Raw genomic sequence first — 27036 nt, 5'->3', positions numbered from 1 at the left:
AGAATTACTGCCAGTGACAGTCTGTTGCTGGCCATCAGGATACATGGCTGAACTGAGCTGAGCTGTTTTACATCAGTACCTCAACTCAACCTAGAATGTTGGGATGAAGGGCTGTCTTCTCGGTGTTACACATGTGGGAGTCAGGGTTAGTTGTCTGATCAGGATTTCTTTGCATTAAGGTGTGTCAGAATGAAGGGAGACACTTATTCTTTGTTGCATTAGAGTGATGTACAGTGTTGAGATTTATGACCCTTTGGCTGGACTCCTGGGCCGGCCTGGGTTGATTGCTCTTTGTTGTTGGAAATGTAACTTTATACTGAGGGCGGGGTGTGTGCACTGGAGCTGTCAGTAAAGACATTACTGAAGTATGATTAAAGTGGAATGAGTTCTGGCATAAATTGACATTCAGTCAGGAGACAATAAACACTTTCCTATGACTTCCAGAAAAGGCATATGGAACGCCCAGGAAAGCAGAGAGCAGCTCTGTTAACAACGGTTCTCGCTGAGTTTGTCAGCATTTGGAGCGGGTGGACTAGATTCAGTTGGAAGTGTGAAAGCTAAGTGCATACTAATGTAGATCATTTATTTAGTAATTACTTTGGGGTTATGTAAGAAAGCAGATAAGATAACAAAGCTGGCAAATGTAACTTTTCCGTATCTGGCTATTATGTAAACAGCCCCCCTCCCTGGTCCGTCCCACTCATGTGTTTCTATTTAAGGCTTTAAGAGCAGTCAATTGCTATTGGTGTTCTCATCCCCCACACTGCCTCTGGTCTCTCCCTGGCAGAGAGGGACGGACGGGCTGTTTATTATTTTTAACTGTGCCTCTGTAGCGGCTGCTGGCAATCTCCCTGATTATGTGTGTGAGATGAAATTGAGAGCTGTGGATGTCTTTGGACTTATGCTAACATCTTGTCTGGGATTAAAGTTTCAAGAATCTTGAATTTAACGCAAGTCTGAAGATTCAAATGTTACGCAGTGCAGCAGAGGGGCTGGAAGGAAGATTCTATATGGCCAGATCTTTAAGAATATGCTGTATACTGAGCTTGCATTCTGATTGGTTGAGGGGTGCTAAAGATTTGGCCTATCGTGTGTGGGATAGTTTGTCGCTTGCAAGGAGCCATGGCCGCGAGTTGGCTGACAGCTTGCTTTTTCCCTACTCCAGGTTCGGAGGCTGTGTCAGAGTCCATGGTTTTGGATCAGTATATGGTGGTCGCCAACTATGAGAAACAAGAGAACTCTGAGATCAGCCTAAAGGCAGGAGAAGTGGTGGATGTTATTGAAAAGAGCGAGAGTGGTAAGTAAGAGAAATAAGTTTTTAAAATCTTCCTTCTTTCTCTCTCTCTCTCTCTCTCTTCCAGACCAAGTACTGTACATTACTTCCATCTGTGTCTGCCTTTGGCTGAGTATGAGGAGCTCCCTGTTGCTTTGGGCTCGAGGCCAAGATCTGCCTCTCTCTGTAGGAATGTCTGCAAAGTTCTGTATTAATTAAGAATGTAAAAGTGCTGTAAACACAGTCTATATCACAATACTGTACACATTAGACTGTAACCAGCTCTGATAACACACTTCAATGAAATGCAAGGTTATTTTATTCCCCCCTGAGCCCCTCTCCTATAAATGTGTGGTTACAGTTTGGAATCGATCCATTCTTTTCTGAAAATTCCTTTAACATCTTTTTCTCTTTTTCCCTTTTGACACCAATATATAATTGTGTCTGTATGCTTGTGTGATAAAACGGATTCCCGCAATATGAGCCAGGTCTGCTGGTTTCTGTGCTGTTTAGTGAAGTGTGTTTGTATATGTAGAGAACTTGGCTGTTGCACCAGCGGCTGTATTGCCTGCAATGTTTGGATAGTGACTGGCACACGCACTGTGTGCTGCATTGTGTCAGTGTGCAAAGAAGCTGTTCTGTCAGAATTGAACTCTGAGTAGGTGATACTACACTGGTCTCTGTCAGTTCCCCCTTGTCCTCTACACAAGGCACAAACAGCAAGGCAGCCTATGACCTTTACTCCATTTCTTTTTAGTGATAGTGAAGGTTTGAGTTCAGCATTTATTACTTGAATGTTTTGGGAGTTAATGTGAAAACTGCAAGTCTTGTGGCAAAACACTGACTAAATCCATGGAAAAAGCTTAATAGACAGTGGTTTCAAGAAGTTTTCTGTTTCGCTATTTGAGCACTCTTGCCCAACTGCAGCAAGATGATTTCCCTCCCATATTCCAGTGAATAAATAGGCAAATCCAGCCTGTGTACAGTAACCGGGTGATCCAGTGCAGTGTATACAGTAACAGGGTGACCCAGTGCACTGTGTACAGTAACTAGGTAATCCAGTGCATTGTGCATAGTAACTAGGTAACCCAGTGCACTGTGTACAGTAACCGGGTGATCCAGTGCAGTGTATACAGTAACAGGGTGACCCAGTGCAATGTGTACAGTAACTAGGTAATCCAGTGCAGTGTGTACAGTAACCAGGTGATCTAGTGCACTGTGCACAGTAACTATGTAATCCAGTGTACTGTGTACAGTAACCAGGTAATCCAGTGCAGTGTGTACAGTAACCAGGTGATCCAGTGCAGTGTATACGATAACAGGGTGACCCAGTGCACTGTGTACAGTAACTAGATAATCCAGTGCACTGTGTACAGTAACCAGGTAATCCAGTGCAGCATGTACATTAACCAGGTAATCCAGTGCACTGTGTAAAGTAACCAGGTAATCCAGTGCAGTGTGTACGGGAACCAGGCAATCTAGTGCAATGTTTTTTTTGTTTCTGTAATTTGCATGTTCATGCATTGTAATGCAAACTTGCTTGGGATGGACGCTGTCTTGTTAAATAATCACCATGCTGTAAAAAAATTCAAACAATGAATTCTCATCTTGTGGCAGTTGACACCTGTTTAAAATGCGGTGTTTCCAACCATCCTTTTCTCTGCACCTGCACCAATACCGTTTCTGTTCAGGAGAACGAGGAAAGTCCATGCGCAGAACAGAACTCATCCATTTTGCTCCTAGAAAGGATAGAACAGAGTACTTTCTAAACATTGAAAAGCTAGAAACAATGATGACCTAAACAGACTTTGGGATCCAGGTACACAGATCATTAAAATGTCATGAACAGCCACAGAAATTAATAAAAAGGGCTAATGGAATGCTGGCCTTGAGATCTAGAGACTAGAATCCAAGGGATAGAAGTCATACTTCAGCTACACAAAGCCCTGGTTAGACCATACCTGAAGTTACTGTGAAAAGTTCTGGGCACCACACATTAGAAAGGATATATTGACCTTTGCTGGGGTGGGGGGAGATTTTTTAATTCATTCATGAGATGTGTGCATCGCTGGCTAGGCCAGGATTTATTGCCCATCCCGAGTTGCCCTTGAGAAGGTGGTGGTGAGCTGCCTTCTTGAACCACTGCAGCCCATGTGGCGTAGGTACACCCACAGTGCTGTTAGGAAGGGAGTTCCAGGATTTTGACCCAGCGACAGTGAAGGAACGGCGATATATTTCCAAGTCAGGATGATGAGTGACTTGGAGGGGACTTGCAGATGGTGGTGTTCCCTTGCACCTGCCACCCTTGTTCTTGGTGGTTGAGATTGTGGGCTTGGAAGGTGCTGTCTAAGGAACCTTGGCGAATTGCTATAGTGCATCTTGTCGATGGTACACACCGGTGCTGCTGTGTGTCAGTGGTGGAGGTGGTGAATGTTGAATGTGGTGGATGTGGTGCCAATCAAGTGGGCTGATTTGTCTTGAATTGCATCAAACTTCTTGAGTGTTGTGGGAGCTGCACTCATCCAGGCAAGTGGGGAGTATTCCATCACACTCCTGACTTGTGCCTTGTAGATAGTGGACAGGCTTTGGGGAGTCAGGAGGTGAGTTACTCTCCGCATAATTCCCAGCCCCTGACCTGCTCTTGCAACCACAATATTTATATGGCTAGTTCAGTTCAGTTTCTGGTTAATGGTAACCCCCCAAGCTGTTGATAGTGGGGGATTCAGTGATGGTAATGCCATTGAATGTCATGGGGAGGTGGCTATATTCTCTCTTGTTTGAGATGGCCATTGCTTGGCACTTGTGTGGCATGAATGTTACTTGCCACTTGTCAGCCCAAGCCTGGATATTGTCCAGGTCTTGCTGCATTTGGACACAGACTGCTTCAGTATCTGAGGAGTCGCAAATGGTGTTGAGCATTGTGCAATCATCAGTGAACATCCATTTCTGACCTTATGATGGAAGGAAGGTCATTGATGAAGCAGCTGAAGATGGTTGGGCCAAGGTCACTACCCTGAGGTATTTCTGCAGTGATGTCCTGGAGCTGAGGTGACTGACCTCCAACAACCACAACCATCTTCCTTTATGTTAGGTATGACTCCAACCAGTGGAAGGTTTCCCTTTTGATTCCCATTGACTTCAATTTTGCTAGGGCTCCTTGATGCCACATTCAGTCAAATGCTGCCTTGATGTTCTCAGCTCACCTTGGGAGTTCAGCTCTTTTGTCCATGTTTGGACCAAGGCTGCAATGAGGTCAGGAGACTGATGGGGTGGTAATCGGCCAGGTTGGATTTGTCCTGCTTTTTATGTACAAGATATACCTGGGCAATTTTCTACATTGTTGGGTAGATGCCAGTGTTATGGCTGTACTGGAACAGCTATGCTAGGGTTGCAGCAAGTTCTGGAGCACAATTCTTCAGTACTTTTCCAAAATGTTGTCCGGGCCCATGGCCTTTGCAGTATCCGGTGCCTTCAGCTGTTTCTTGATATCACATGGTGTGAATTGAATTGGCTGAAGACTGGCATCTGTGATGCTGAAGACCTCTGAAGGAGGCCGAGATGGATCATGCACTGGCTGAAGATGGCTGCAAATGCTTCAGTCTTGTCTTTTGTGCTGATGTGCTAGGCTCCCCCTTCATTGAGGATGGGGATATCTGTGGAGCCTCCTCCTCTAGTGAGTTGTTTAATTGTCCACCATTCTCGACTGGATGTGGCAGGACTGCAAAGCTTAGGGTGATCCTTTAGTTGTGGGATTGCTTAGCCCTGTCTTTTGTTTGCTGCTTCCACTTTTGGCATGTAAGTAGTCCTGTGTTGTAGATTCATCATTTGACACCTCATTTTTAGGTATGCCTAGGGCTCCTCCTGGCATGTCCTCCTGTACTGTACATTGTACCAGGGTTGATCACTTAGACTCATAGATGTTTACAGCACAGAAGGAGGCCTTTCAGCCCACCATGTCCACGCCAGTCAGCGAATATCTGACTACACTAATCCCATTTTCCAGCGCTTGGCCCATAGCCCTGGAGGCTATGGTAATGCAAGTGAGTGTCTAAATTCTTCTTAAATGTTACAAGAGTTTCTGACTCAACTGCCCTTTCAGGGAGTGAGTTCAAGACTCCCACCACCCTCTGGGTGAAAAAGTTTCTCCTCAACTACCCTCTTAGCCTTCTACCTCTTACCTCAAATCCATACCCTTGGTATTGACCCCTCTGCTAATGGAAAAAGTGCCTTCCTATCCACCTTATCTATGACCCTCATAATCTTATACACCTCTTTCAGGTCCCCCCTCAACCTTCGCTGCTCCAAGAAAAACTACCCCAGCCTATCCAATCTTTCCTCATAGCTCAAACCCTCCAGCCCAGGCAGCATCCTGGTAAATCTCCTCTGCATCCTCTCCAATGCAATCACATCCTTCCTATAATGTGACCAGAACTGCACACAGTACTCCAGTTGTGGCCTAACCAGCATTTATACAGATCCAAAATAACCTCCCTGCTCTTGTATTCTATGCCTTGGCTAATAAAGGCAAGTATCCCATATGCCTTCCTAACCACCTTATCTACCTGCCCTTCTTCCTTCAGGTATCTGTGGATATGCACACCAAGGTCCTTCTGTTCTTCAGTGCTTTCCAGGGTCCTACCATTCATAGTGTAATCCCTTGCCTTGTTAGCCCTCCCCGAGTGCATTACCTCACACTTCTCCGGGTTTAATTCTATTTGCCACTGCTTTGCCCACCTGACCAATCCAGTGATATCCTCCTGCAGTTTACAGCTATCCTCCTCACTATTTACCACCTTACCAATTTTCGCGTCATCCGCGAACTTCTTGATCATACCCCCTACGTTTAAGTCCAGATCATTTATGTACACCACAAACAGCAAGGGCCCCAGCATTGAGCCCTGCGGAACCTCACTGGAAACATCCTTCTACCATCACCCTCTGCTTCCTGCCCCTCAGCCAATTTTGAATCCAATGTGTCACTTTGCCTTGGATCCCATAGGCTCTTACTTTCTTGACCAGTCTGCCATGAGGGACCTGAAAAGCCTTGCTCAAGTCCATGAAGACTACATCAAATGCATTACCCTCATCAACACTCCTGGTTGCCGCATCAACAAATCGATCAAATTTGTCAAAGACAACCTTCCCTTAGCAAAAACAGAAAATGCTGGAAAAACTCAGCAGGCCTAACAACATCTGTGGAGAGAAAAACACTGTTCATGCTGCTAGACCTGCTGGGTTTTTCCAGCATTTTCTGTTTTTGTTTCAGATTTCCAGCATCTGCAGTACTTTGCTTCCCTTAACAAATCCATGCTGACTATTCCTGATTAATCCATGTTTCTCCAAGTACAGATATATTCTGTCCCTCAGAATTCTTTCTAGTAACTTCCCCACCATCGAGGTTAGACTGACTGGCCTGTAATTTCCTGGTCTATGCCTTCCTCCCTTTTTTAATAATGGGACAACGTTAGCAGCCCTCCAGTCCCCTGACACCTCACCTGTGGCCAGAGAGGATTTGAAAATTACTGCCAGGGCCCGATATCTCTTCCCTTGCCTCCCTCAACTGTCTAGGCAGGCCTGTAGATTTATCCACTTTGCTTGGTGGTAATGGTAGAGTGAGGGATATGCCAGGCCATGAGGTTACCTCCCTGACACTTGCCATTTCAACACACCACCCTGCTCTCATGCCCACATGTCCGTCCTTGGTCTGCTGCAATGTTCCAGTGAAGCTCAACGCAAACTGGAGGAACAGCACCTCATCTTCCGACTAGGTACTTTATAACCTTCCGGACTGAATATTGAGTTCAACAACTTTAGATCGTGAATTCTCTCCTCCATCCCCACCCACTTTCCGATCCCCCTTTTTCCAATAATTTATATATATTTTTCTTTTCCCACCTATTTCCATTATTTTTAAATGTATTTCCATCCATTGTTTTATCTCTACCTTTTAGCCTATTTTGATTCCCCCTCCACCCCACCCCCACTGGGGCTATCTGTCCCTTGCTCGTCCTGCTTTCTACCCTTACTGTCCCCATTAGCACATTTCTTAGCTAATATCACCACCGTCAACACCTCTTTGTCCTTTTGTCCATGACATCTTTTGGCAATCTTCATCTATCACTGGCCCTCTATCCAGCTCTACCTGTCTCACCCTCCCTTAAACCAGCTTATATTTCACCTCTTTTCTATTTTACCTTAGTTCTGATGAAGTGTCATTCAGACTCGAAACGTTAACTGTATTCCTCTCTGCAGATGCTGTCAGAGCTGCTGAGTTTTTCCAGGTATTTTTGTTTTTGTTCATGAGGTTACAGATTGTGAGACAGCTCTCCCAATTTTGGCATTAGCCTTCAGATGTTAGTAAGGAAAACTCTGCAGGGTCAACAGGGCTGAGTTTGCCATTGTCACTTCTGTTGCCGAGGCCGATGCAGGATGGCCTGTCCAGTTTCATTCCTTTTAGACTTTGTAGCGGTTTGATACAATTGAGTGGCTTGCTAGGTCATTTCAGAGGGCACTTAAGAGTCAACCACATTGTTGTGGACTGGAGTCACATGTTGGCCAGACTGGTGAGGACGGCAGATTTCCTTAGTGAGCCAGATGGATTTTTACAACAATCGACAATGGTTTTGTGGTCCCTATTAGACTAGTTTTTAATTAATTGAATTTAAATCCTATCAGCTGCCCTGGTGGGATTCAATGCTGTGTCCCCAGAGCATTTGCCCGGGTCTCTGGATTACTAGACCTTGTTTTTGTACTCTATACCTCCATTTATAAAGCCCAGGATCTCTGATACCTTATGAACAACTTTCTCAACTTGCTCCACCACCTTCAACAATTTGTGCACGTATATTCCCTGGTCCCTCTGCCCCTGCTCACACTTTAGAAATCTGTGCTTTATTTTATATTGCCTCTCCTCATTCTTCCTACCAAAATACATAACTTCATACTTCTCTGCATTAAATTTCATCTGCCACATTTTCGTCCATTCCACCAGCCTACGTCCTCTTGAAGCCTATCACAATTCCCCCTCAATTCACAGTACTTTCAGGTTTTGTATCATCTGTAAATTTTGAAATTATACCCTGCACATGAGAGTCTAGGTCATTAACAAAGATCAAAAAAAGCAGTGGTCCTAATGCCGACGCCTGGGGTACCCCATTATAAGTCTTCCTCCAATCCAAAAAATAACTGTTTCACCAATACTCTCTGTTTCCTGCCACTCAACCAACTTTGTATCCATCTTGCAGCAGTATCTTTTATTCCATGGACTTTACCTTTGCTGACAAACCTGTTATGTAGCACTTTATGAAGTGCCTTTTGGAAGTCCATATTTACCACATCAACCACATTACCCTCATCACACTTCTCTGTTACCTCATCAAAAAACTCTATCAAGTTAGTTAAACCCTTAACAAATTCATGTTGGCTTTCCTTAATTAATCCACACTTGTCAAAGTGACTATTAATTTTGCCCTGGATTCTCATTTCTAAAAGCTTTCCCATCATTGAGGTTAAACTGATTAGCCCATAGTTACTGGGCTCATCCTTACAGCCTTTTATGAACAGGGGTGTAAAATTTTGCAATACTTCAGATCTCTGGCACAACTGCCATATCTAAAGAGGATTGGAAAATTATGGTCAGTGCCAATGCAATTTCCCTCATTTCCTCGTGCACATCTGTTCCAGTCCTGGTGACTTATCAACTTTAAGATACCTTCTCTTTAAATCGCTTTTTAACCTATCCAATGTCCGAACTACCTTCTCTTTCACTATGACTTTGGGCAGCACCATCTTCCTTGGTAAAGAGAGACAAGTAGTCATTTAGTACCTCAGTCGTACCCTCCGCCTCCATGTGTAGATCCCCTTTTAGGTCCCTAATCGGCCACACTTTTTCTTTTACCACCCTTTTATTATGTTTATATCTATAGAAGACATTTGGATTCTCTTTTATGTCAGCTACAAGTCTCTTCTCATACTCTCTCTTGGCTTCTTATTTCTTTTTTCTCTTCTCCTCTGAACTTCTGTATTCAGCCTCATCCGCACATGTATTATCAAACTAACTTCTGTCGTATGCTCCCTATTTTTGCTTCTTCGTACTGTCTGTTTATTTCATTATTCAGGGATCTCTGGCTTTCTTTGTCCTAGCTTTTACCCTCATGGGAATTTACCTCAACTGTACCTGAACTATCTGCTCTTTAAAAGCAGCCCATTGTCCTGTGACAGTTTTTCCAGCAATATTTGACTTCAGTTTACCTGGCTGGATCCATTCTCATCCCATTGACCTTCCTCCCACATTATTATTTTTACTCTCGATTGCCCCTTATCCTTTTCCATAGCTAACCTAAACCTTATGGTACTATTCTATGATCGCTGTCTCCTAAATATTAGTCTACTGATACTTAATTCGCCTGACCCACCTCATTCCCCAGAACAAGATTCAGCAATGCCCCCTTTCATGTTGGACCGGAAACATACTGATCTAGAAAAGTCCCCTGAATACACTTCAGAAATTCTTCCCTCTTCTTTCCCTTAACACTATTTCTTTTCCAGTCTATATTAGGATAATTGAAGTCCCCCATAATAACTATTCTATAGTTTTTGCACCTCTCTAATTTCCTTGCAAATTTGTTCCTCTGTATCTTTCCCACTAGTTGGTGGCCTATAGGATACACATAGTAATGTAATTGTGCCTCTATTGTTTTTTTTAACTCTAACCAAATTGAATTCAGTGGAAGAAAAATAATTCTGAGCAGATTCATTCTTCCTCTTATTTGAAGTTTTTTTTGTCCCCATCCTAATCCAAACCCCAGATCACAAAGTAAATTTACTCAACTCAGACATTTCCTTATAGAGAGCTGTGAGTGCAATATGATTCTTGTCTGCATGCTAGTTATTGGAAATTGTATATGTGTGGGTGCTGTATGTAGTGTTGGTAGGCTGGTCATCTTTAAGCTAAATGTTACAGGACATGATTGCCTTTTCACATAAGATGGATATTTAGGTGGTGAACGCGTAGAGCAGTGTGGCCTTATTTTGTGTGCACATGTGCGTGTGTTTGTGTGTGTGTTGACGAGGCTGTGTGTGTTTGGGAGGTTATAGCCAAGACATTCGAGTTCCATTCTGTGAATTTCCTTATGGATCTGGATAAGCAAGGTTAGAAGTATGTTGAGTGTGAGAATGGATTTTTAAAAAAACATTTTTGGGGCGTATTGTGTTATTCTGTGAAGAAGGGTGTGTGTATTGTGTGTGTGTGTAAATGATTTAATTAAGCTGGGGAAAGGTTACTAGAGACAAGTTGTCTGGGAGGCTTAAGATATGAAAGGATAGGGGTGTTAGGTTTGTGCATTTGTAATGAGATATTTTGGGGGGGGTTTGAAGTACAAGTAAATAAGTTGAATCTAACGTTTGCATTTGTAGATAAGTTGAGAGTTTGGTTGAATATCAAAGGGAAGTCAGAGGTGCCAAGAAACATTTTTGCATCTTACAGGAGTTCCATGAGTAAATAGAAGAGGGTATATTAGATTTTATTGACCCAAAAGCAGAGACAAAATAAAAACATGAAAGATTTTATAATAGGAAGGATTTGAGTTTCAAAGAGGTTTGAGAACAATAGAACCTGAGATGAAAGGTGGGAAAAGGTATTTTAGTGTGGAGAACTTAGTGTTTGGTGGTTGGCTGTTGGCTGTTGGCCATACGAGGAAGATATCCAGGAAACAGTGCTAGGTTATGAGAAGGTGCAGTTGGAATCAGCCATCCAGTCAAGCCAGAAAAGTCTTGGGCTGCAAAAAGCAGTCTTGTTCTGAAGTCTTGGATTCCCACAGCAGAGTGGGAGAGAGTTTAAGAGGTCATGTGGCATGCCTTTATTAAAGCTACAGCAGTTTGCCTTGGGTAACATTACTGGATTTTTATAGTTAAACATCTACAAGGGAGTGTTGCCGAAAGGTGTTTACTTGTGGGTCTGACCAAGTAGGGAGTCTTTTGGGGGGGATGTTTTGTAAGACTAATTTTAACCGCGTTACTGTAATCTTGTGTGCTTATGTTTTCCTTCCTTTCTGTTAATAAAACTTTTCCTTTTAATATTTAAAATCCCAGAGGTATCACTTGACTTCTTGTAGCTGAGATCAGTACATTTTCTTCTCGTTTTAAGAATACAAAAACAAGCCCAAGTTGCCCTCTGGAATTTGGTTTGTTCAGCAGTTAATATCTGCTGTGGTCATAACATGAGGAAATGCCCTGCCAAGCATCTTTTTCTGAAGGGTGAGCCCAACAGTTTAAAATGTACCCAAACACCATAGCACAAAGAAGGAATATGGCCTCCCCAATGATTCTGGCAGTTTACTCTATGACTGCCCAGTCACCATTGCGCTTTGACTGTCTAACCTTCACGGTGCTGTGACTTGCTGTTATTGTCCAATCTTTACCGTGCTGGGAGTGTCCAGTCTGCACCGTGCTGTTACTGTCCAATCTTCACCATGCTGGGAGTGTCCAATCTGCACCGTGCTGTTACTGTCCAATCTTCACTGTGCTGGGAGTGTCCAATGTGCACTGTGCTGTTACTGTCCAATCTTCACCGTGCTGGGAGTGTCCAATCTTCACCGTGCTGTTACTGTCCAATCTTCACCGTGCTGAGAGTGTCCAATCTGCACCGTGCTGTTACTGTCCAGTCTTCACCACGTTGTGACTGTCCAATCTTCACCGTGCTGTTACTGTCCAGTCATCACTGTGCTGTGCTGTGACTGTCCAACTTTCACCGTGATGTGACTGTTCAGTTGTCAGCGTGCTAGGACTGTCCAGTCTTCATCGTGCTGTGGCTGTCCAACTGCGCTGTGACTGTCCAATCTTCATCATGCTCTCAATGTGCAAATTTCATCGTGCTGTGACTATCCAATCTGAACCGCACTGTGACTGTCCAGTCATCACTGTGCTGTGTTATGATCCTAGCTGACGTTATAACTGGACAAGCCTGATCTCAGAGTGGAATCCAGCTTGATAGACCCTAACTTTTATTTTTTGTTTAGAAATGTGGAGATTAACAACTAAACAGAGTCATAGGAGTCAGCTGATGAACTTTTAACAAACAACTAAAACATTTATTTAACAAGAAAAGATAAACTATATTACAAAACTCCTTCACCCACAACTATACCTTTACAGATATATACAAATTTGTAAGGATAATGCAAATTACAAAAGCTATCTTATACTCTAATGTTCACAGTAAGTACACAGTCCATGTAAACCAATTGGCGACCTGTGGTCAGACACACCACACTCTGAAATCAAGTGACAGATGCCACCCCAAACAGTTGCTTTGGATCTCTCCTCAACTCCCCCCAGACGATTGTCACACTGTGAGCCAACCAGTCTCATTGCACTCCATCTTTCACATGAGGGTTTCCAATCTTCACACTTCAAGAACTCACTTTGGAATTTTCTCACAAACCAACGCTTTCTCTCAGACCCCTTCCACAAGGGTTCACCTCCAGGGTTTCAAACTCTCCGTCTGATGTTCCTATCCCCGGTCACCACATGCATTCAAGCTTTCTTTCACAGACACTCTCTCAAATTCTCAGCCATACCAACAGTATACACCACTGCTTCACATGCCCTTGTAAAGAGTTACAGTCCTTCAGCCATCTCTTTGGGACCTTCTGACTTCTCACAAGCCATTCTTACTTTAAATCTGCTTCCTGCGGCTTTCTCCCTTTAAGCTTGGAGACTTCCTCTGCTCCTCACTCTTAACTTCACCTAACTGGACCTTTTCCAGGTTCCTCTCCTTTCTTTAACTAGAAGGTCTGCTTGGGATCTTCGTGGGAATTCCATTCCCTTGGATTTGGGGACTTTCTTCTTGGAAATTGCTATCTGTCCCTCTGCTCCACCCTCTCTCTGACAGCTACTTTCAACTGAAGTCAAATTGCTTTCAACTGCGGTGTGTGTGTGCGTGTGTGTGTGCATGTGTGTGTGCGTGTGTGTGTGCGTGTCTGTGTGTGTGTTGGGGTCGGCCTCTCTGGACCCCTGCTGCTAGGCAACAGCACAGTGTTCCTCTACTCTGATGTTTGCTTTAACATCTCTTCAGGAGTTGTAAAAAATGCATTAGAAATGCCGAAATGCACGCCACTCCTCAGATACTGAAGCAGCCCATGTCCAAATGCAGCAAGACCTGGACAACACCCAGGCTTGGGCTGACATGTGGCAGGTAACATTCGTGCCACACAAGTGTCAGGCAATGACCATCTCAAGCAACAGAGAATCTAACTGTTGCCCCTTGACACCAAACCACATAATTTTCACTGAATCCCCCACTATCAACATCCAGTGGTTTACCATTGACCAGAAACTGAACTGGACTAACCATATAAATACTGTGGCAACAATAGCAGGCCAGAGGCTAGAGATCCTGCGGCAAGTAATTCACCTCCTGACTCCCCAAAGCATGTCCACCATCTATAAGGCACAAGTCAGGAGTGTAATGGAATACTCTCCACTTGCCTGGAAGCTTGACTCCATCCAGGACAAAGCAGCCTGGTTGATTGGCACCCCATCCACAAATATGCACCCCATCGCACCACCACCGACGCACAGTAGCAGCAATGTGTACCATCTACAAGATGCACTGCAGAAACTCACCAAGGCTCCTTAGATGGCACCTTCTAAACCCACAACCACTACCCGCTAGAAGGACAAGGGCAGCAGATAGATGGGAACACCACCATCTGGAAGTTCCCCTCCAAGCCACTCACCATCCTGGCTTGGAAATATATCGCCGCTCCTTTACCATCATTGGGTCAAAATCCTGGAACTCCCTCCCTAAAAGCACTGCGGGTGTACCTACATCACATGGACTGCAACACTTCAAGAAGGCAGCTCACCACCACCTTCTCAAGGGCAATTAGGGATGGGAAATAAATGCTGGCCTAGCCAGCAAAGCCCACATCCCTTAAATGAATTTTTAAAAAGTACTGTGATTGTCCAGTCTTCACCGTGCTGTGACTGTCCAGTGTATACCATGCTGTGACTGTTTAATCGCCATCGCACTGTGGCTGTCCAATCTTCACTGTGCTGTGACTGTCCAGTCATCACCAGGTCGCCATTGGACCCGGTGCCCAACAGGCCCCCACCCCCACCCGGCTCCTCCTGACCATTGGGAAGACTGTATTTCACGCTGAGCAGGCCTTAATTGGCCAGCCAGCGTGAAATTGCTGTTGTGGGCTGACCGTGGTCGGGGGCTTGTTTGCCGACTGTTCCCGAACACGCACGCCCGCCGAGGGAAAAATTCAGGCCAATGTCCCAGACACCTCCATCACCATCCCTGAGTATGCACTGTGTCACCAATAAGGGAGACCACAAGTGGCGGCACAGTGGTATACAGTTGGGAGGAAATTGCCCTGGGAGCCCTCAACATTAATGCCAGACCCCATGAAGTTTCATTGCATCAAGGCAAACATGGGCAAGGTAACCTCCTGCTGGTAACAACCTACTGCCCCTCCTCAGCTGATAAATCCGTACTCTTCCATGTTGAACACCAATTGGAAAAAGCACAGAGGGTGGCAAGGGCCTAGAATATAGTCTGGAAGGTGGTCTTCAGTGTCCATCACCAAAAGTTGCTCGGTAGCACTACTACTGGCCGTGCTGAACAAGTCCTGAAGAACGTAACTGCTAGGCTGGGTCTGTGGCTGCTGGTGAAGGAATCAACAAGAGGGAAAAGCCTACTTTGTCCTCACCAATCTAACTGTTGCAGATGTATCTGTCCATGACAGTATTGGTAGGAGTCCTTGTGGAGACAAAGTCCTGCCTTCACATTGAAGATACCCTCCATCGTGTTGTGTGGCACCATCACCATGTTAGATTTCAAACAGGTATAACAACTCAAAACTGGGCATCCATAAGGTGCTGTGGGCCATCAGCAATTGCAGAATAGTATTTTATTACAATCTGTAACCTCATGACCCAACATATCCCCCAATCTCCCATTTCCATCAAGTTGGGGGAATCAATCATGATTCAATGAAGAATGCAGGTGTGCATGACAAGAGCAGCACTAGGTATGTCTAAAAATGATGTCAACCTAGTGAAACTACTTGCAAGTGATAGACAGAGCCAAGTGATCCCATAACCAATGGGTCAGACCTAAGCTATGCAGTCCTGCCACATCCAGTATTTGTTAATGGTGCTGGACAATTAAACAACTAACCAGATGAGGAAGCTCCATAAATATCCTCATCCTCAATGATGGAGGAGCCCAGCACATCACTGCAAAAGATAAGGCTGAAGCATTTGCAACCATATTCAGCCAGAAGTGCTGAGTGGATTATCCATCTCCTCTTCCAGAGGTCCCCAGCATCACAGATGCCAGTCTTCAGCTAATTCAATTCACTCCATGTGATATCAAGAAATGGCTGAAGGCACTGGATACTGCAAAGGCTATGGGCCCTGACAACATTATGGAAATGTACTGAAGACTTGTTCTGCAGAACCAGCTGCACCCCTAGCCATGCTGTTCCAGTACAGCTACAATATTAGCATCTACCTGGCAATGTGAAAAACTGACCAGGTACGTCTTGTACACAAAAAGCAGGACTTTTCCAGCCCGGCCAATTACTGCCCATTACAGAAAAGCGATGGAAGTTGTCATCAAGTGTGCTATAAAGTGTCACTTACACAGCAATAGCCTGCTCACTAACGCTCAGTTCGGGTTCCTGTAGGGCCATTCAATTCCTCTAGTCACAGCCTTGGTTCAAATATGGACAAAAGAGTTGAACTAAAGAGTTGAGGTGAGAGTGACTGCACTTGTCATCAAGGCAGCATTTGAGTAAGTGTGGCATGAAGAAGCCCTAACAGAACTGAAGTCAATGGGAATCAGGGGGAAAGCGCTCCGCTGATTGAAGTCATACCTAGCACAAAGGAAGATGGTTGTGGTTGTTGGCGGTCAATAATCCCAGTCCCAGGACATCGCTGCAGAAGTTCCTCAGGGTCCTTGGTCCAACCATCTTCAGCTGCTTCATCAATGACCTTCCTTCCATCATAAGGTCAGAGTAGGGATGTTTGTTGATGATTACACGATATTTAGCTCCATTCACCACTCCTCAGATACCGAAGCAGTCCGTGTCCAAATGCACAAAGACCTGGACAATCAGGCTTGGGCTGACAAGTGGAACAAAGCAGGTTGAGGGGTGATCTCATTGAGTTGTGCAAGATTATGACAGGTTTAGGTAAGGTAGAAAAAAAAAAGCTGTTTCCATTAGCTGATCACACAAGGACCAAGGAGACACCAATTTTAGGTTTTGGGGAACACACTGTGATCAGGAAAGTGATGAAAGTGGTTGTCAACAGTGCTATCAAATGGCACTTACTCAGCAATACCCTGCTCACTGGTACTCAGTTTGGGTTCTGCCAGGACCACTGAGCTCTAGACCTCATTACAGCCTTGGTCCAAACATGGACAAAAGAGTGGATTTCCAGAGGTGAGGTGATTGCCTTTGACACAAAGACGGCATTTGACCATATGTGGCATTAAGAAGCCCCAGCGAAATTGAAGTCAATGGAAATGAATGGGAAAACTCTCACTGGTTGGATTCATATCTAGCACAGAGGAAGATTGGAGGCCAAATATCTCAGCCCCAGAATATGTTGAAGCAGGAATTGCTCAGGTTAATGTTCTGGGCCCAAATATCTTCAGCTGCTTCATCAATGACCTTCCTTCCATGCTTAGGTCAAAATTCAGGATGTTGGCTGATGATTACATTGTGCTCAGTACCATTCGCACCACCTCAGATGTAGCAAGACCTGAATAACATTCAGGTTTAGGCTAATAAGCAGCAAGTAACATTCGCACAGCACACTGCCAGGCAATGACCATCTTCAATAAGACAGAATATGAACAACTTCTCATGATGTTCATTGGCATTGCCATTCCCAAATCACCACCATCAACATCCTGGAAGTCACCATTGACCAGAAACTTAACTGGATCAGTCATAAGTATAAAACCATAGAACCATAAAAAAGTTACGGTGCAGAAAGAGGCCATTCAGCCCATCATGTCTACGCCAGCCAAAAAGAGAAAAAATAAATTAGCTGCTCATTTTAATCCCAATTTCCAGCACCTGGTCTGTAGCCTTGCAAGTTACAGCACCTCAGATGTAGATCCTGGTTCCTTTTAATGAGTTGAGCATTTCAGCCTCAACCACTAACTTAGGCAGTGAATTCCAGACACCCACCACCCTTCGGGTGAAAATGTTTTTCCTCATGTCCCCACTAATCCTTCTACAAATCACCTTAAATCTATGCTCCCTGGTAATTGACCCCACAGCTAGGGGAAACAGGTCTTTCCTGTCTACCCTATCTAAGCCGCTCATAATTTTGTACACCTCAATTGGGCCACCCCTTAGCCTCCTCTGTTCTAAGGAAAACAACCTTAACCTATCCAATGTCTCCTCATTGCTGCAATTTTCAATCCCTTACAACATTCTTGTAAATTACCTTTGCACCCTCTCTAGATCAAATATGTCCTTCCTGAAATGTGGTGCCCAGAACTGTACACAAAATTCCAGCTGTGGCCTAACCAGCGTTTTATACAGTTCCATCATTACATCCCTGCTTTTGTATTCAATACCTTGCCAAAGAAAGGAAAGCATTCTATTTGCTTTCTTTACCACCTTGTCCACCTGTCCTGCCACCTTCAAGGACCTGTGGACATGCACTCCAAGGTCTCCCACTTCCTCAACCCCTCTCAACAATTTCCTGTTTATTGAGTATTCCCTTCCTTTGTTTGCCCTCCCCAAATGCATTACCTCACACTTTTCTGGATTGAATTCTATTTTCCACTTCTCCGGCCATTCAACCAAACCATTGATATAATTCTGGAGTCAACAGCTATCCTCTTCACTATCAACTACACGGCAGATTTTTGTGTCATCTGCAAATCTCCCAATCATGCCTCCCACATTTAAGTCTAAATCATTAATATGTACAACAAACAGCAAGGTCCCCAACACTGAGCCCTGTGGGGGCTTTCCAGTCGTTACCTTTGTCCTTTGTTTCCTGTCACTGAGCCAATTTTGGATCCAACTTGCCACCTTCCTCTGTATCCCATGAGATCTCACTTTCCTGACCAGTCTGCCATGTGGGACCTTGTCAAATGCATTACTGAAGCCCATGTAGACAACATCCACTGTACTACTCTCATCAATCCTCCTTGTTACTTCCTCAAAAAATTCTATTAAGCTAGTAAGACATGATCTCCCCTAACCAAACCATGCTGACGGTTCCTGATTAATCTGTGCCTTTCTAAGTGACAGTTCATCCTGTGTCTCAGAATTGTTTCCAGTAATTTGCCCACCACCACAGTCAGACTGACCGGCCTATAATTTTCTGGCTTATCCCTCACACCCTTTTTAAATAATGGTACAGTGTTCACAGACCTCCAATTCTCTGGGACCCCTCCTGTATCTAATGAGGATTGGAAAATGATCCTCAGAGCATCTGCTATTTCCTCCCTGTCTTCCTTCAACAGCCTGGGATGCAATCCATCTGACCCTGGTGATTTATCCACCTTCAAGGATGCCTGACCCTCCAGTATTTCCTCTCTCACTATGCTTATTGTATCTATTATTTTACACTCCTCCTCTTTCACTAGAATGTCTGCATCATCCCTCTCCTTATTGAAGACAGAGACAAAGCCCTCATTGAGAACCCTGCCCACATCTTCAGCATCAACCCACAAGTTACGATGTACATCTCTGACAGGCCCTACCTTTTCCTTAATTATTCTCTTGCTCTTAATGTACTGGTAAAACATCCTAGGATTTTCTTTGATTTTACCTGCCAATATTTTTTCGTGCCCTCTCTTTGCTTTTCTAATTTCCATTTTTACTTCATCCCTGTACTTTCTATACTCCTCTAAGCTTTCTACAGTATTAAGTCTTTTGTGACTGTCATAAGCTTTCTTTTTCTACTTTATCTTGGCCTGTTTGCTTCTGGATAACCAGGGGGCCCTAGATTTGGCAGTACCACCCTTTTTCTTGTAGGTACATGTTTACACTGTGCCGGTAGAATCTCACCTTTGAATCCCACCGATTTGACACAGTTTTTCCTTCTAATAGCTGTATCCAGCCCACTCTCGCCAGCTCACCTCTCAGCTTTGTAAAATTTGTCTTCCCCCAAGTTAGAACTTTTACTCCTGTTCTATCTTTGTCCTTTTACATAATGATGCTAAATCTAACAATATTATTGTCACTTTCTCCAAAACGGTTCCCCCCTGCTACTTCATCCACTTGCCCAGCTTCATTTCCTAAGACTAAACCTAGCATAGCGCCCCCTCTCATTGGGCTTGTTGCGTGCTGCCTAAAAATGCAGTTCAAGAATTTTGTGCCTTCTGTGCCCTTCACACTGTTCGTACCCCAATTGATATTAGGGTAGTTGAAGTCCCCAACCATTACTGCCCTATTGTTTTTGCACTCAGAAATTTGCCTACTTATTTGCTCTTCTAACTCCCACTATTTGGGAGTCTATAGTACACTCCTAACAATGTGGCTGCCCTTTTTTTATTTCTGAGCTCAACCCATATGGCCTCATTTGATGCTTCATTTAGCATATCATCCCTCCTCACAGCTGTAATTGATTCTTTAACCAATAATGCTACACCCCCACCTTTTATCCTCTTCCCTCTCCTGCCTGAAAACTCTATGTCCAGGGATGTTGAGCTGCCATTTTTGCTCCTCCTTAAGCCATGTTTCTGTTATAGCAATGATATCATGCTGCCATGTGTCTATCTGTGCCCTCAGCTCATCAGCTTTATTTACTATGCTCCGTGCGTTTACATATATAACTTTTAACACTACCAAATTCCTGTGCTGTACATTTTTAACCTGTGCTACTTCTGTCTTTCACTAATTGTCTATCTCCCGTTCCCTGCTCTGAGTATGCCCTCAGGTTCCCATCCCCCTCCCTCATAAAAATACTTTGGCTATTAGAGCAGGTCAGAGGCTGGAAATTTTGTTGTGAGTAATTCATCTCCCCAAAGCTTGTTCACTATTCTAAGACATAAGTCAAGAGTGTGATGGAATTCTCTCCACTATCCTCGTTGAGTAGCTGCTACAATACTCCAGAAGCTTGACACAGCCAAAACAAAGAAGCCCGCTTGATCTGAACCCCATCAACCACCTTACACACTCACTCCCTGCACCATCAGCACACCATGGTTGCACTGTGTACCATCTACAAGATGCATTGCAGTAACTACCAAGGCTCCTATATCAGCACCTTCCAAACCCACAGCCTATACCACCTAGATGAACAAGAGTAGAAGATGCATGGGAACACAGCCACCTGCATGGTCACACCATCCTGACTTGGAAATATATCCCCAGTGCTTCACTGCTGCTGGGTCAAAATCATGGATCTCCCAAACTAACAGCACTATAGATGTACCTACACCAAATAGACTGCAATGGCTCAAGAGGGTGACTCACCATCACTTCTTACAGACAATGAAAGATGAACCTCAAACTCTAGCCTTGAAAGAATAAAATAAAAATTCCAAGTCGGGATCATATGTGGCTTGGAGGGGAGTTTTCAGTTGATAGTGTTCCTATGTACCTAATGCCCTTGTTTTTTTATATTGTAGAGGTTACAAGTTTGCATAGTGCACCCAAAGATGACTTAAGATAATTGGCAAAAATCCAGGGGAGAAATGAGAACGGTTTTTGAATGACACGTTGTTATGATCTGGAATACACTGAAAGTAGCAGTGGAAGGAGATTCAATAACTTTTAAAAGAGAATTTGATAAATACTTGAAAACGAAAATTTTGCTGGGTTATGGGGAAGGAGCGAGGTGGGTGTGGGACTAATTGGATAGCTCCTACAAAAGAACTGACATAGGGACAATGGGCCAAAAAGCTTCCTTCTGTGCAGGAAAATTGTGCATTTGCCTGATGCTGAAAAATTTCTCAGTATCTGGAAAAGATGTTTTTAGTTTAAAAACTATAACAGATGAAATGGAAAGAAAGGAGCTGGTTCTGGATTTCTTGATATAAATTTGAACATATGCCTCAACTGCAGGGATGTCTTGTTAATACCCAGAGTCAAATCACAAAGGGGCATCTGGCCACATTTCTTCAACAAAGTGTTAGTTACAGAAAGTAACACACTTATTCAATCAATAATGTGGGAACAATAACTGGAAATGAATGAGAGCAGACAGCTTACAGCAGCATCAGGTGTTTTAAAGTTATCTTGCATAGCAACAGTCATAACAGCAACCTAGTGACAGACTCGGTGTGGTGTCTTCTTGCAGCAGAGCTAAGCAGGATGATAAGCAAGCTTGATGTGTTCCTCAGGTTTGCTAGATATGTACCCATTACAATTGTAACATGTCATTCCAAGATATTCATCACAGGCCTATGTACAAAGTAATTTGTGGTACATAATGTGCTTCAGAAGCCAATACGGTGCTATATGAATTCAAATTGTTCTTGCTTTTTATGCTATCTCATTTCTGGAGGGGAAAATACATATAACTGGTATGAGGTCTAAAATGAAGTTTTCTTACAACTGGGTCACAAGTATTTCATATTTAGCAAAGCAACTGATAATTGCAGATACTGTAGACTTCCTTTCCCCTTTGCTGCTCTGTTTGCATAAAGAATTAAGATATTTATTCCCCTTGGAGAGCTGGCTTTCCACATGCCTCGTTTAGTGGGTTAGGGAATTAATGTATTTCCCATTACTTCAGTTTACGAGGCCTGACTGACCAGACCTGTTTTGCTGGGCTGTTAACTGGTTTTAGTAACTGAATGGAGCTTTTAAGATCAGATCTTCATCCAAATCTGCAGTGTTATTTCCCTGGAGCACCTTCAATTTAGAGGACTTCAGTATTTGCCCTTTTGCTCCTAGCTGTTTAGCACATAATGAGATTGAGAGTGAGACAAGTTTCTGGGGCACTGACTGCACCAGATTTATTCACAACAGCATTTTACAGCCTGTAAAACATACAGTGCTTCAAAAAGCTCACTTTCATCAGCATCACCGCTACACAGGTACTATATAACCTTTAAATAGCAATTTTATGAGTCTCCACTGCATCCTAGTCATTGGGATCAAATTGTGTAAATGACAGAGTACATCAGGGCTATCTGAGTAATTACACAGTAGCAATAGTGATGTGTTAATATTTAAAAATATTGCTATGACTAAAGACATGAGGTGTAGAACAGTCCAGGATGTGTTGTTGATATTGCACAGGAGCAGCACGTTAGTAAACTTGAAAATTATGCTAATAGCTGTGTGGTTTAATAGTCTTCTAGGTGCCACATTGTGATGCTAATAGTGGCGCTCATGTATGCAGTGCCATGTGTTGATGTCCATGCATGAAGTGCAACCTGTGGAGTGTACATACTGTGGGTATGGTGGGCTGGAGCATGGTGACTGGTTGCGTGGCTTATAATTGTGTCACGGTACCAGTTTCTCTTGGATGTTACCTCCATGTTCCTGGCCACACAGTTAGAACGATTCCAAACAGAACTCTGTAAAGAAATGCCCCCTGGAAAGTAATTGCAGTTCAGTTTAACAACCAATAAACCCACACATTCAGTCTCATAGGTTTTTGTTTTTTTAAGCACAGATTTTTTTTATTGGCGAATTTTGCCAGGAACCAAGCAGAGTGTGCAAAGTGTATATGAACACTATTGTAAGAAAAGCAGAGTGACCCAGAAATGTGGCTCGGTGTTTACATATGCCTACTGCTGCCAACTTGCAAGCAGTGATTAAAGAGCATTTCCATAGACTCCAGTGACTTCTTAAATTTCTTTTTGTGAACTATGTTCATCAACGATGGACTAAGCATCAGCATGGATATTGGGAGTAACATCAAGCCTATCTGGAGACAATCTCCTTCAGCAACCCTTTAACACATTCCTGTTGGGCTAGGGGGCTCATGCCCAAAACATATTACACTCAGTTTACATTTATCTTTTTATTTCTGAAAAAAAGAGACCTGTCTAAGTTTTTCATCCTGCACTCATCAGGACACCCGCAATAATACCAAAAAAGGGGGAAAACAACAACTTTTACTGTGTGTGAAGAGAGGGCTGATTGGTTGGCAAACAGCATTGCCATGGAGAATGCACCAGTGATGGTGACTACAGTTAACTGCCAAGCATTGTTTGAAATTTAAACCAGACAGTTTGACCCTGATTGGTCAAGGTATTGCCCTGAGGAATGAGTCAGCGAATAGCTTTCACATTTTGTTCAGCTGAAACAGGCGCAATGTGTGTACATGTTCTTTTTGTCTGCAAAGAACAGGGCCCTGTGTATTAATATATGTAGCTTCCAGTGATTGCAAATGTGCCAAACTGCGATCCTGACTGACAATCTTAAATTGGTTGTCAATGTAATTCTTAGCACATTGAGGATTATTTAACAAATATTGTCTAATCGCAGAATCACATCTAATGTTGGACACTGTGTTTTGAATTTTGCACGCATGGGCTGATTGGGTGCAGTCTGTACACTGCCCGTTGCGAACAGCGGCTGGGCCATGCTGTTTGATACGATCCGCCAGTCTTTGGGTCGTGCGGCCTACATACCTATTACCCCACTGGCACTGAAATCCATATACCATATTACTCATTTGTGTGACAGGCAGAACGTCTTTTTGGCTTGATGGCAGCATCCTGTTAGTGGTGAATACCACTTGTGTTGCTACTGCATAGTAGCAGCGTGAAACAGCTACCTTCACCTGTTGCACCTGTTCCTGTTGTGACATTTTTTGACATTTATTTGGAAAAAGACAGCCTGTGTTTGGAAAAACTACCTAGATAGTCAATATCAACAACAAGTAGATGAACACGGATCAGATCTAAACTCTGCAGTCCTGCCACATCCAGTCGTCAATGGTGGTGGACAATTAAACAACTCACTGGAGAAGGAGGTTCCACAAATATCCACATCCTCAATGATGGAGGAGCCCAGCATGTCAGTGCAAAAGATAAGGATGATGCATTCGCAACAGTCTTCAGCCAGAAGTGCCGAGTGGATGATCCATCTCTGCCTCCTCCGGAGGTCCCCAGCATCACAGATGCCAGTCTTCAGCCAATTTGATTCACTCCACATGATATCAAGAAATGGCTGAAAGCACTGGATACTGCAAAGACTATGGGCCCTGACAATATTCTGGCAATAGTACTGAAGACTTCTGTTGCAGAACTTGCCGCGCCCCTAGCCAAGCTGTTCCAGTACAGCTACAACACAGGCATCTATCCGGCTATGTGGACAATTGCCCAAGTGTGTCCTGTATACAAAAAGCAGGACAAATCCAACCCAGCCAATTACCACCCCATCAGTCTATTCTCGATCATCAGTAAAGTAATGGAAGGGGTCGTTAACAGTGCTATCAAACGGCACTTGCTTAGCAATAACCTGCTCACTGACGTCCAGTTTGGGTTCTGCCAGAGCCTCTCGGCTCCTGACCTCACTATAGCCTTGGTTCAAACATGGACAAAAGAGCTGAGCTCTTGAGGTGAGTTGAGAGTAACTGCCCTTAATATCAAGGCCGCATTTGGCTGAGTGTGGCATCAAAGAGCCCTAGCAAAACTGAAGTCAATGGGAATCAGGGGGAAAACTCTCCGCTGGTTGGAGTCATACATAGCACAAAGGAAGATGGTTGTGGTTGTTGGAGGTCAATCATCTCAGCTCCAGGACATCAATTCAGGAGCTCCTCAGGGTAATGTCCTCGGCCCAACCATCTTCAGGGATCCTGCGATGAGTAACTCACCTCCTGACTCCCCAAAGCCTGTCCACCACCTAAAAGGCACAAGTCAGGAGTGTGATGGAATACTCCCCACTTGCCTGGATGAGTGCATCTCCCACAACACTCAAGAAGCTTGACACCGTCCAGGACAAAGCAGCCCGCTTGATTGGCACCCCATCCACAAACATTCACTCCCTCCACCACCGACGCGCAGTAGCAGCAGTGTGTACCATCTACAAGATGCACTGCAGGAATTCACCAAGGCTCCTTGGACAGCACCTTCCAAACCCATGACCACTACCATCTAGAAGGACAAGGACAGCAGATAGATGAGAACACAACCACCTGGAAGTTCCCCTCCAAGTCACTCACCATCCTGACTTGCAAATATATCGCCGTTCTTTCACTTTTGCTAAGTCAAAATCCTGGAACTCCCACCCTAACAGTACTGTGGGTGTACCTACACCACATGGACTGCAGCCGTTCAAGAAGGCAGCTCACCACCATCTTCTCAAGGACAACTAGGGATGGGCAATAAATGCTGGCCCAGCCAGCGAAGCCCACATACCGCGACTGAATTAAAAAAAAGATTGAGGAAACTGGGCCTGTATCCTCTAGAGTTTCGAAGACTGAGAGGTGATCTCATTGAAACTTACAAAATGATTACAGGGTATGACAGGGTAAATGTGGATAGGATGTTTCCCCTGGCTGATGAGTTTAGAATCAGGGTACACTGTCTCAGAATAAGGGGCACACTACTTAAGATGAGGAAGAATTTCTTCACTCAAAGGTGGGTAATCTTTGGAATTCTCTCCCCCAAAGGGCTGTGGAAGCTCAATCATTGAGCATATTCAAGACTGAAATCAATAGATTTCTGGATACAAATGACATCAAGGGATATAGGGATGGAGTGGGAAAGTGGTGTTGAGGCAGAAGATCAGACATGATCTAATTGAATGGTGGAGCAGGCTCAATGGGCTGAATGGCCTACTCCTGCTCCTAACACCTATGTTTTGCACACAAAAAAATCACATGAAACTAGTGCAAAGTTGGGAAAGCAAAGGAAAGTTGCTTTTCCTCCAAAAAAAAATTAAGTACTGCGTTTTTCACTCAATTGCTGCCTCCATTTGGAGACGAAAATTCTGCTCCTGGAGTTAATCTCCAACGTTGCACAAGGAGAGTGAAAAACAAACAATATCTTAAGGTGAAGTGGGGTTTAAAGGAGAAAATTGGAGAGCTATGGGGAAAGAAAAGGGGAGCGGGGCTAAGTAGAAGAAGTCTCAACTAGCCTCACAGTCACGTTGAGTTGAATGGCTTCCTCTGGGGGGAGTGCAGGCATGCATGGTGGTGAAGCTGAGACAGTTCACTAATCTGTTTCACAAAGTCACTTGGTGGCCAGAGCCTATAATTATAATTGTGAAAATATCTATCTATATACACATATATATATATATTTTTCATATACATATATTAATATATGGACTCAAGAATTGTGGGAATAATATCAACACCCAACTTGAGAGGTGGAGTGATAAAGACTGAAAAACTACAGGAGGACATAGGCCGTCAGATGCAGTTCAGCACAGAAAAATATAGGGCAAAATTTTTAGCTCGGCAGGCGCGCGCCCGACCGTTCTAGTGTGAAATGACGCGCGTTGACATCGGGCGAGCGTCCCGGTGTCAAAGCGTGACAATTCGGTCGGCAGGCGCGCGTGGGAATTAGCAGTGCGCCTGCCAACAATTAAAAGGCCTGTTAAGGCCATTAAATGATCAATTAAGTTAAATTTTTCATTGCCTGTCCAACCTTAGAGTTGGTGGGCAAGCAAAAAGGCCAAGCGGCCGTTGCATTTTTTAGGAAACATGAGGTTTCCTAAAGCAAAAAAAAAATTTTAAGTTTAATTAATAACATTACCTGCTCATGTGACAGAATCGCGTGAGGGGACATGTTTTATTACATTATTTATTTCTTTATTTTTTTTTAAAAATGCTTCGTCTCGCTGAGGCAGCTCTGTGCCTTA

General features: G+C 43.9%; 1 protein-coding gene across 2 annotated transcripts in view; it reads left to right on the top strand.

Annotated features, from left to right (window-relative positions):
• sh3pxd2aa (SH3 and PX domains 2Aa) overlaps window positions 1–27036 on the top strand; it is a 507011-nt gene that overhangs the window by 344825 nt on the left and 135150 nt on the right. For both annotated transcript variants that reach the window (XM_078564963.1, XM_078564962.1), the window contains one exon: window positions 1166–1297. In XM_078564963.1, coding sequence (XP_078421089.1) covers window positions 1166–1297 — 132 coding nt within the window. The remainder of the gene's footprint in view (window positions 1–1165; window positions 1298–27036) is intronic.

The sequence above is a fragment of the Cetorhinus maximus genome, chromosome 20 (genome assembly GCF_964194155.1).
Source record: "Cetorhinus maximus chromosome 20, sCetMax3.hap1.1, whole genome shotgun sequence".
Taxonomy (NCBI): domain Eukaryota; kingdom Metazoa; phylum Chordata; class Chondrichthyes; order Lamniformes; family Cetorhinidae; genus Cetorhinus; species Cetorhinus maximus.
The sequence above is the reverse complement of the archived record's forward strand: the minus strand, read 5'-3'. Positions and strand labels throughout refer to the sequence as shown.